General features: G+C 33.4%; 1 protein-coding gene across 17 annotated transcripts in view; it reads left to right on the forward strand.

Moving 5' to 3' along the window:
- The window catches only part of SLO2 (slowpoke 2), a 228,574-nt gene that overhangs the window by 203,184 nt on the left and 12,971 nt on the right, over positions 1-12,419 (forward strand). For 16 of the 17 annotated variants that reach the window (XM_076371618.1, XM_076371625.1, XM_076371619.1 and 13 more), the window contains 4 exons: positions 36-262; positions 1,734-2,243; positions 5,328-5,489; positions 5,956-6,109. In XM_076371618.1, coding sequence (XP_076227733.1) covers positions 36-262; positions 1,734-2,243; positions 5,328-5,489; positions 5,956-6,109 — 1,053 coding nt within the window. The remainder of the gene's footprint in view (positions 1-35; positions 263-1,733; positions 2,244-5,327; positions 5,490-5,955; positions 6,110-12,419) is intronic. The other variant, XM_076371620.1, reaches the window with a different exon arrangement.

A 12,419-nucleotide genomic window follows, 5' to 3' on the forward strand; every position in this document is an offset into this window, starting at 1 on the left:
TTATTTTATAAAACGGATTGTCTCTGTTTTCTCAGAGAAGGACAACAATCGCAGGAGGAATGGCACAGACTGTATGGGAAATGTTCAGGCAACGAGATTTATCACATTATTCTAGGCGATTCTCGATTTTTCGGCGAGTACGAGGGGAAATCTTTCACCTACGCGTCCTTCCATAGTCACCGGAAATACGGGGTAGCGTTGGTCGCGGTTAGACCGGCGGAACTTCCGGAGTTTTACGAAGACACCATCCTCTTAAATCCTGGTAACAAGATTGAATTGTTTTAATAAACCAATGCCGCCATATAAGCGGCATAGGATTTTTACTTAGTGGGTTCAATGCCGCGTTTATGTCAGCAAAAATCATTTTATTATTTTTGTCACTGTTATTGTTGCAATATTTACAATTAACACGTTAAGTACTGTGCTAGGTCACCTCTGTAAATTTGTTTCTGCTTTTTATCTATGTTACGGTATTTTTTGGCAGTAAGTAAACTTGAAATACTTCCGGTCCGTTAAGGGTTAACACAACTATAAAATGAATAAAAACAACCCCTCCGAATTTCCTGTTATAATTATAGAAATTTCGATATTTGGATTTCAGTAATATTCAGCAAGTTGGTTTGAACAGTATTAAACAGTGTTAGGCTGAGAATGATGAAAAATATTTTTCTCTTGTACTTTACTTGTGTCGAATTTTGAATTCTCTATTAATGATAAAGATTTGTAGCGTTATTGTTCCGCGGGTCAACGATAGACATCGGTAAACTGACTGCGGATTAATTCGAAAATATCGGTTTCTATTGTGAGTTTAGCGTACGTTGAATAAGTATTTTCGTGAAATAAAGAGAACACAAACGCGTTGACCGAACGGAACGTTTCGTGAATAAAGCGCGAGTGTTAACGTCAAATCGCCATTGTTTCATGGCGCTATCACAACATTTGCATGTGACGTGCAGACAGCAGTTATTGTCATAATATGTGTTTACGCTACAATGGTTAAATTTGTCACCGACGTTCGCATTTGTCAAAAATATCATTTGAATATTGAATGTGCAAACTCGTACAGACATCGATGAAAGTGATTGCATCATTGGTGCACACGATTCACCTGTGCATCATAACAGATACACGAAATATAAAAAGATTGCTGTGAATCATAGCAGATACACAAACTATTACACACAAATGATTGACAATGTAAATCCTCTATTCTTCGAGTATTTACCTTTACTTCTCACGTCTGTGCCGACTACTAACAAGCTAAAAATGCACAAGGGCAAGGAGAAGGCGTCTATTCGCGAAATTCGCATCACTTCCGTCTTCGGTGCATGATATTGGTCGTGCGGCAGTAACAAAGGACAAAATCGAAGCTGAATACGATAGAGTGAGCTGTAACCATAGAGATCAAAATTCATAGTACGCATGTACTTCATTTTTTATCGTTGCATCTCACTTAAGTCCAGAAAACAAAAATTGAGAAAATTAATGTTTTGGCTTCTGAAATGATTATACAATATATTCAGAAGCTATAAAAAGAAGGGTTTTGAATCTCGTTTCCACCCTCTGCTGCTACCACGCGGCCAATAACGATTATCCGTCGAAAACTAAGAAGATCTGAACATCGTGAACAGAAAACTCTTCCTGTCCCTCTGACTTTTCAGTTTGTGGATAATCTGCCAACTTGTAGGATCTGCACTAAACCTTCTTACATCTGTTTAATTCCTTCTACGAAGGTCCGCGGCACATAATGAAGAAAACGGACACCTGCTACTACATGAGTATCACGAAAGAGGAAAACTCGGCGTTCGTGGTGGCGAACAACCAAGCCGTCACTGGCACGGAGGGTGCGCAGGTGGTGATAGAGACGAAAACCGACGGCACTGGAAACGCGAACAGCGGTCCGACCGGTAACGCGACTAGTAACAGCAACATGAATTCCGGGACTAGTGCCGGAACGACAACAACGACCACGACGATCTCGACCAGCTGCACGATCACCGGTGGTGATGGGAACGGTACAGCAAACAAACCCGCTGCCAACGAGCACGGTCGCTATTCCAACAGTTGTAACAATGCGCTGAACGAAACAGCTTGCAACAGGCAGGAGACGACCTGTACGGGGCCCCGTGGACAGAACGTGCACGGTACACAGGCTCACAGGGCCCCACAGGTTATTTTGCAGGTCCTCCCTAGCACGCCCACACCACTCGAACACCACAACATAATCGCATCCGATGTCCACCGTGAGTGTCGCATGCGCTTGCTTCTATTCTTTTATCCTTTTTTCATTACTTCCTTTCTCTTTTACTTTATTACTCTAGTTTTCTCGTCGCTGTTACTCGTGTCTGTGCGTTTTCTATCGTCCTCTACGTAGCTCTACGTATTACTCTTTATTCTTGAATCGAAGTTCGCGGTGAATTGTGGGACATGGGAATGATCTGTGCCGCGTTGACAATGGCGAAGCAATGGACATATGCTTGCTGCGAATATATGTGTTATCTGTGACAGAGTTGTAGTGTTTCTTCTGGACATCGAATCGTTTCTCTATTCTACTGTTGTCTTCTTCTTACTTATTGTATTATCTTCTTCTGAGAGCTTTTCGTGAATTCTGAAACGATTTCTCTCGTAAGATACGTTTGATTTGCTTCGTATTCTTTTCCACTGGCTATCTTCGCAAAGTCGGTATTGGTTTAAAGAATTTTGTATTTTATGTTGACATCAGTTGGTTATTCAATTCCATTTCGCTTTCCCAACCACAATATAATATGAAAGCAACTGCGAGAAAAATTGAGCTGGAGCAGAAAGAAAAAATAAAAAAAGAATTTCAATCAAGCTCAGGGTAATTGTTTTGTGATTTTTTCTATAAAGCTATAACTCTTCAGATACTGACAATTTTTCCTCGAAAATTTAGTGACGCTTTAGGTTTTTGCATCAATATAAAGTCCATTGCGAACTGCTAGACCGCGATTTGAAAGTTGTTAGTTTGAAAGCTGTTTTACACTTGCTTGTTACAACAGCTAGCGTTAACAACTACAATTTGGAAATATATTTAATCGCAATTTTTTAAACATTCAATGGATTTGAGTAACCATCGTTACTAAAGTTGTCTTCAATGTTATCAATCTCGTTTCAAATTAAAAGCAGATAATTCACAGAAATAGGAAGTTGTCAATGCCCTTGTGAAAATACTATAGAAATATCGATATTAAATTTGTTCTCATTATTACATCAGTCTACAATGATTAAATTACTTCGTCAACCATTAACTTGCAATGTCAGAAGCAAATATTCATGCAAATTCATATTATTGTAGAATTATTTACAGAAACAAAAATTAAATGAAAGTTAACTGTTTCTAATAAAAAGCATTTGGCAGGTAAAAGCTTCATTAAACTTCGTCAAAGTTTCCCCTTGATTACATTTTCCTCGATTATAAATGTTATAAGTCTATAATGTTGTTAATTTATTACATTATGTTTCTACGTAATTCAGTTTCGTCGAATTAATTTCAATTGAAAGTGCAATACAGAACGCTTGCAAATATTATACATCGTTTCTTGCATGTAAAATCGGTTGTTCTTGTACTATAATATCTAGAACAGTACAGTTGTAGGATATGAAAACGACAATACAGGAGACATACGTTAATAAGGGTACAAAAAGCATTATATCAGTAAATATTTGTAAATACATCTTGTGCCATAATGGGGTTAATAATATTGCAAATTAGCGATCAATTTTGTATACGTTAACTTTATCCATAGGAGAATCATAATACTTGTACAGTTGCTTTGGGATTACTTTTGGAACCAGTTTCGAACAATTTGAAATAGCACAAAAAGAAACAATTAAAACTATAACACTTAATTTTCTGTCACCATCGAACTGCGATAATAATAAATTTACTTATAATTAAAATAATAATCGTTTTCGTATATCAAATAAAATATAAGTGGCTTTCTATTCGAAAAAGTATTTCCTTAGTACATACAGTGTTTCCGTTATTATTCAGTATTTATTAGTATACGCATCGTTACTCGCTACGGCTTAATGAAATGCTTCTTTTTCATATATAGAGTGTTCTTTGTAGATCTATCAGTATAATTATGAATTGTGCAATTACTTTTTAAAAATTTGCATGACCGTTGTGCAGTTGTTCACACAAACAATTTTTAGGAAGGAGTACGATAGTTGATTCAAAACACTAAGGCACATTTCATAGCATATTTATTTTTGTACTGTGAAATATGATGAAAAATGTGGAAACGCGAACAAGACAAATACGAGTACTCTGCAGTACATGGAAAAATATGCAATACAATATATCTTTTAAAAGTGCTCGCGTGTATATTAGCTGACATCTGATTATTGCCCACAGTTCATAGGTATACCCTATAATGATAATTAAACGATATTATTTCTTTTTCTATCGATACACTAGTATGTTTTATCTACCAAATTATATTAAAGTCTTAGATATCATTCAGATATGTAATTCTGGATATAATTTTTGGTATAATTCGAAATTCGATTTATTTTGGAAATTACAATCTTCACATGAAATATATTTCGTTATAAAGGATCAGCTCACACGTACTTTTGCTGTCATCGTCATCGTACACTTTAGAATTTAATTACGGCTTTAACGTTTCTTCCAGTTAAAGAGCCATTTAGACTGATTGTTATTGAATGAATTAGTGCAGTATATATAACATATTTAAGCTTAAGTAGTTTTATTGAAAGAGGCACCTATATTTGCATCTATTTCTATTAGATGGGTAGAATAAAAATATGGATTTCTATCATTACGTATTTTTCGTTATTAGAGACGTAGAAAATTCTATAAAAAATACTTGTATGTCGCATAAGATACTTCGTAGAAAGGAATATTGTTTGATAATTCTTGATTGTGTCTTACGGCACAACTTGCTCATCATTTCAGTTATATTACGTTGATCCGAAAATTCTACACTAAATTTTTCAGTGCAGCACATATACTTAACATTGATATTATATCCAAAACTAATTTAAAAAAACAACAATTCAATTAGGGACGTTAATTTTTTATGTTCCAAAAAAGAAATGTCAGAATATTCGAATCAACCTCAGTAACCTAGATGATAATAAAGTAACGAATATTATGTGTATGTAATGAATAATGTTAATAGAATAATTTATCATATATTATAAGATGACGAAGATCAGAACGTCTTTCTCCTAAAATTTATTCCAGCAATGCGGAATTTATTGTTTATATGAAGTCATTACTTTAACATTTAGATAATAATTTTATTGCAATTTTTTTCAACAAATTGAAACATTTGCAGCCACATATCTAGATCCTGGGGGGTTCGGTGATTCACGGCAATGCCTGAAAGATGGAGGATCTACACCGCAGACTCCAATCACTGGAAATCATTTAGATGTGCCACGATCTCTCGATCCAAATCCTAATTTACTCAGCCCCGAGATTCTTACGCAAAGAAGAGGTAATAGAAACAAATGAAATCATTGAATTATTTTGGTAACTAACGTAGTGTATTATATAGTATATAATAATGATACTTTATGTACAAATAATTCTTGACATAACTATATTATAAATAGTATGATAAATGTATATAAATCAAAGTTTCTGATACAAAATTGAGACATGGTTACACAGTTATAACTTCAAATCTTTTACGAAATTGTAGAGTAGTCGAAATAAAATAATAATACAAACAATTAATAATAGAAAACAAATAGAAAAATAATATTCAATTTAGATTTGAAAGGATTAAATGTCAGTTATACTTGTTAAATTCTATTTGAAATCTTCTATTAATTCTTAAATCGTATTTGAAACCTTCTATTAATTCTTAGCTTCTATTTGAAATTTTCTAAATTCTTCTGCATGTCTATTCAATATCGAAAACAATGTTCAAATAAGTATTTGTATTCAAAACGCACTAGGAAGTAGACGGCCAAGCATACTACCCGTACCAGACATGTTAACAAGCTCCACATTGCACCTTCCTGGCCAAGAGTCGCTAGACCACGAAGGCGATGAGTCCGAGGATGAAATGGACGACGACGTTCCATGGAGATCGCCCAGTGAAAAGATCGCGTGAGTGTTCTGTAAATACAATGTCATTGTCATTTTTTATGTCATGTTACATTTAGGTTCATTTCTATCGCAACGAATCAAGGTATTCGATATATTTCTAACTGGGCACTAAATGTTTTCGCCATTAAGCATTCTGTCGAATTGTGACATCACAAGTGTTTCTTTTATAGAACGTTTGAAAATTCACATTTTACACTGTGAAATTTTTATATTATAGAAATTTCCTATCGATGATATTCAGTTTTTCCTTGAACTACAGTATTAAAAATTTAAAAACTACATAATTTTGCCACTTACAATGCTCCTCTACTTCCTTCATAAAGGTATTTCTCACACGAAATTTAAACGTTATATTGAAAATTACCCTATAAATAATTAATTAACGAACACTTTAGTGACGCCTACATTTTGCACTTAGACGGTTAAAGTGTTTGGTGTCCAGTGTAGTGTGCGTGTGTGCGTTGTATGAGTGGCATTATCGTCAGTGCAAGAAATAAGACCTTAACTTAGAAGAGTATAAACATTTATAGATACATTAAGTAGATGCGAAACTAAAATTCCTCTTTCCGACAGATAATTTTGATATATGTAATGACGCACGATCGTGAGATCCTTGAAAGTGAAACGATCTTGCACATTCTCGTGCACTTGCATGGCACGGTCTCTTATGCATCGGATGTATTTGTGTGAATTATTTATCGAATTTTCATTATACGAGCCATAAATCACGATACAAGTAAGGTGACGAAGATGGTATACCTGAAAATAAGTCTACACGATAGAATAAGTTTTTGTTGTGAACTATCATTTTCGAGGGAAATGAACTTGAAGATCAAACGAATAATATTTACTATACGAAATAGTGGCTAACGTACTGAATAGTATATTAAACATGCATGATGAATATAGTTGATATAGATTCCTACAGTTGGCAGGTAAGTAGATACTGATAGTAATAAAGCTCTCACATGTCATGTATATAAGCAACTATAGTTGCAGTTTCTACTGATATCAATTATACCAGACATTAAATAAGTATACGCGATTGATTTTTAAATAAGTTTTTCTCAAATCTGAAGCTTTCTGAGACAAAAAATTATTATACAATTCTGATATGATTGGCACGGAATAATTATGGTCTAACTTCCATATTTGAATTCTAAAATAGAGAAAAAAAAGTTTTTATGAAATATTTTTAAATCAATTAAATGATAGTATTACAAGTAATAATATTAATAATTAATGATCATTAATGTTTTTAACAACAATACTGTAATATTGGTATTCGATGAATTAATCTATAATAAATTAATACTTATTTAATGAACCCAAAAACATTTTACAAAAGCTTATTTTCCCGACAGCTCATAAATAGAAGTTAGACCATTATTATTCTGAGCCATTCATATTTTGGGCAACTTTCTTTGCACTACTTGTTTCACGATTTATGACCAACTGTGTACCTATACTACGATCGTTGGTATTAATATTGGAAAGAAAATATTGGTTTTCTTGTCGTTTCAAATGTGTTTATAAAATTTCCTCTTTTTGTACTTTCATTATTACTTACTATATTTTATTACTATATCTGTATACACATACACATTGGAATTATTTGATTTGCTAAGAATTTACTACAACCATTTGTAAGGAAAGAATAAAATTTCATTTTGTGCCAGAAGTATTGAATTTTATGTTACAAGAACTGCTAGTATTTTCTTATCCAATTTTTAAAAGATATACTACAAGATCGTACAACTGATCGTTTATTCGTAAAAGTACTATAAGGATATTTAATCCTAGAAATGAAATTTTACAGCTGTGCTGCGAGAACTGTGCACCATGCTCGTCTAATTTCTCCACACTTTTCTTAGATGTTATTCCTTATGACTGTGTATTAGATGTGTCTCAATTATCCTGCAAATATGAACGGAAGCCCATTTTTTATATATTTTTTTAGATTGGATGATATTCGTTTTAAACTATTCATATTATTTTATTTAATTCTTTTTAATATTTTGTATAATTATAATAAATACGAAGAAGTGAATAACATTGAATCAGAAAATTTGATCGAAACCAAAGATCTCATATTATGTCCAACATAATGAGATTCATAATAAAAAGCATAGAATTTTATTCGTTTTCAAAAACTAACTCGTAATAAAAATTTATATAAACATTCAAAGTACAACATGTCAATCTAATCTCTCTCAAAATCAGATATGACTGCATCTTCTTCTGTTTTTCCAAAACAAAAGAAAAATCTCCGATTGCATGGACAAAAATCTCAATCTTGCCAATTAACACGTTGACCGCCCAATTATTATTCACCAAACTACTCATGCAATCGAAGCAACTTTCCTAAGGAAACAGAGACTAGAAAGTCAACGTTTCCCACAGAGATTGCTCTCTCAACCTTCTTCTTCCATCAAAATTTACTTATTTCACGTGTTACCGAGCAAATTCATTTCCGACTCTATAGGAAAAGTCGTGCCAGCCATGAACGGACGACGTGGCGGTCAACGTGTCAAGTAATAAAACTCGTTTTTCCGTCGCGTTCAATTCGGAATTCGTAATCGGTCGAGAAGTTCTCTCTAGAATGAAAGTACAACGTGGAATTCCAATTTGTATGCGTTTCGGGTAACGTCGAGTGGTTGAAAAGTTCGTATGTCATGGTAACAAGAGACAGACAGGGCGAGAAAAAGGGTAAAAAATTTTGAGCGGAGGATCGATGCCGCCACTTGTCCGTCATTCACCGCCCAAAATACAATTAAACGCAAGTTTACGTTGATCGTCGATCTGTCCTGTCTGAATGTCTCTCGATGCCTGTACCGCTACTCGGCGTCGATGGTATTGAATCGCTGCTCGATGCTGTCCTGCCTGACACCCTCTATGTCCTCATGGATGTTTTCGATGTCTTCCCCCCTGCATCGTCTTTATGCACTGCCGTCTTGACGCACGACCTTTGCCCAGCAGTTTCAAGGGGTGAGTTTACGTTTTTATGCTTCCATACGATCTATCCTTTTCGTTCGTCATTCGCAGGGGAACATTCAGAACACTGATTCGCTTTGGAAAAATGCTAGTCTGTGAACCGTGACGCGCTACTAATCTAGGGGAATAAACTCGGACACTTAACCCACTCGCTACCAGCATTTGTCTTAATAGCAGTCTCCACGGTTACAATACTTTTATTAACCGCCCCGACACTTTGTATTAGGTTGTCCCATAAGTTCGTGCCGTTTACTTTTCTACCATATAAAATAATATTTTGTTAAATATAAGATTTTTATAACTTCACGAGCTGTCAGTGTAGGATTCCTTCTACTGACTAAACTGAAGCAGTTGAAACTCTTGTTGCTCTATGATTACAAAATGTAACGCGAGAAGTATTACGCGCTGCGACACGAACTTATAGAACGACCTAATGTGCACTTATTCCTATCGTAAACGGTCAAATAACTAGCTACAAAAGAAAGATACGCAAGTTAGATGATACATTTTTCTGCGTGGAAACAAAAACGATAGGAAGACGAAAATTGAAAAACTGATTAATCTAACAATATAGGAATTGATATAAAGTTGAATGAAAGAGGAACAACGTAGAATTTTTAACCAATTTTTAAAACGATGGTTTTGCCATTAGTTCTGCAGAGGTTAGTGTTATAAAACATATGGTCTAAACAAACTGGAAATAATATTTAAGAAAAAATATCTCCTCGGCTTCCTGGCCACTGTACTACGAATTAGAATATTAGATACATGCAAATGAAATTTACTCTACTATGCACAAAATATGAAGTATTGAGGGTTAGATATGTGTGACGTTGGTAGCGAACGTGTTAACCCTTGGACTATCAACGGAACAATACATCCCAGAGCGTAATTAAACGTTCCATTTGGGCAAATAAGCTACTTAAATTGCAATTTTGTCCATCCTAATAGTAGTATGGGGTATATTTTATGAAATAGATTACTTGTTCGATTTAAAAGTGTTGATTATTCATTTGAGAGTTTTGTTGCAATCTACGTCTGGTTATTCATTTCAACTTCATTGTCGTCCTAAAGTGCAACAAAAAATGAGTTGGTAGTCTAAGGGTTAACGTATGATTTTACCTCCCTTATAAATAAACTGCAGTTGTTTATACAATTTTAGGAAATACATTTCTGGCAGTCGAATTAAATAGAAATTAATTATCTTTACAACAAATTGTCATTAACTCACAGTAATCTAATTTCCATAATGTTATATTTAGCACTGTCAAAAATGCTATCGATGTATAAACATCTACGGTTTAGTTATGGTGCATTATTCGTTGACTTAATAGGATTGATTTATAATTAATATATGTAAATGGAAAGCGTAACTATACAAAGTATTCTATAATTAATAACATAATCGTAAATAATATGACTTTATATGAAAAAATAAGGCAAAATCACAGAATAAATTTGATTCATTTGATGTTTCTTTTTCGAAGGTATCAAGTGTGAAAATTTATTGACCGGATTCTGTAGCAAACGAGGTCTCAAATAACAAAATTTTATTTATGGTTCTATATTTATCTTTTTATGTCGAGTATTTTCACAAAAATAAAATAGTAACAAATTTTCAACACTAGTTTTTTCGAGAAGATAACCTTTTACGGAAAAATTTGATTCTATACGTTCAGCTTATATTTTAGTATAAAATATTTTAAAAAAGTGAAACTGAAAAACAAATAGAGTTAATAATTAAATGCAAATTACTTTACATAAGAACTTTAAAAAAGTGAACGTATTTTACGGATTTTTTGGTGAAACAACATTTTATCAATCTTTTTACTCTTCGAAACATAAACATTTTTCAGAATTATTAATTATAAAATATGATCTTGCATTTTCAATCAATAATGTACTTCCATTTTACCTTTTTTTTTTGTTTCTTACCGTATCTTCGTCGCCTGTTCTGCTTAGTCTTCGTTAATTCCTCCACTTTGTCCATATTACCTTTCCCCACTCCACTTAGGTCTGAATCTACTTTATCTCAATTAGTTGGGTTAGTACTGTTAGTACTTACATTCCGGTACGTTATTCGACCTCCCCTCTTACATGTTTAACACCAAGGTAAACAATTTATAATACAAAAGGAAACAAAGCCACGAGAATTGTTTCACCTGTAGACATTGTTGTCGTAACTTTTATATTTGCATTGATGGAAAAGATGACATTCAACATTATTATAAATTTTCATACAAGTTACAATCAGTTTCAGATACCAGTCTTTCACTACCAGTCTTATAACAAAATTATATGTTGTAAACTGACAACTGATTAAAATAATTTTTAACTATTTATATTTAAAATATAAGATATTTATATCGAAGTTATAAATGTATTGTATAATCTTCATTACTAATAAATCATTCAAAATTTTGATTGAGAATGAATCGTTTTAAGCTGTGAGCATTAAAAGGAAATTTCATTGATTCCATCAAAGTAACGAAAGTCAGTAATAATGCCAATGCTTAAATTCTGAATGTTTCCCTGTCAGTTCTCTATTCCGACGAAAAACATACTCAGTTACTTACAGATATCTAATAAAATGATTAACATATGGTTGCAATGCAATTTATACTTCTAGAACAGAAACTATAGTAGTATGTTCTTCAAAATTCGAGTGTTTCAATTAATATTGTTACACACAAACTATATAATACAATTTGGAAATTATTAAGAAATGGGTAGAGGCAGCTGGTAAAGTATAGAAGGGTCACGTAAATGTAGTTCTCGAATTTCCAAGCTGTTTGAAGCAGAGTTTAATCGAATGCCTCCGCACACTGAAGTTCACTGTTTCATTTCGTTCACTGAATCACGATTCATGGACCGAACCATAAAATCGAAATCGGACATTTCAGTGTAAAATGTTGAAAAATGAATAAATCGACGATGCATATATTAAAATCTAATCTACGTTCATCAAGTCTTTCTTCTCATTACATCCTTTCATAGCGTAACTAACCTTCAACAGTTTAAAATAACAAAATAAATCTTATAAATATGAAATTGTTCTTTATCAATGTTTAATATTTTAAATAACACCTTTGAAACTAAAGATCTTACTAACTGATATTTTAAGAATGTTATTCGATCTTTACTTCCGTGCATATGGTTCCATGGAACATTTTTCTGCAACTGCTTCCGATAAACCTTGTGATTGCACGATAAACTATGAGTATCCCATTCGCGCATCGAAGGAACTTCTTGTTCCTGTAAATCCAGGCAGCAACATTTTCATTCGTGTTTACATCTTGCAATATTCTGTGCAATA

Source organism: Nomia melanderi, chromosome 10 (assembly GCF_051020985.1).
Source record: "Nomia melanderi isolate GNS246 chromosome 10, iyNomMela1, whole genome shotgun sequence".
Lineage (NCBI taxonomy): Eukaryota > Metazoa > Arthropoda > Insecta > Hymenoptera > Halictidae > Nomia > Nomia melanderi.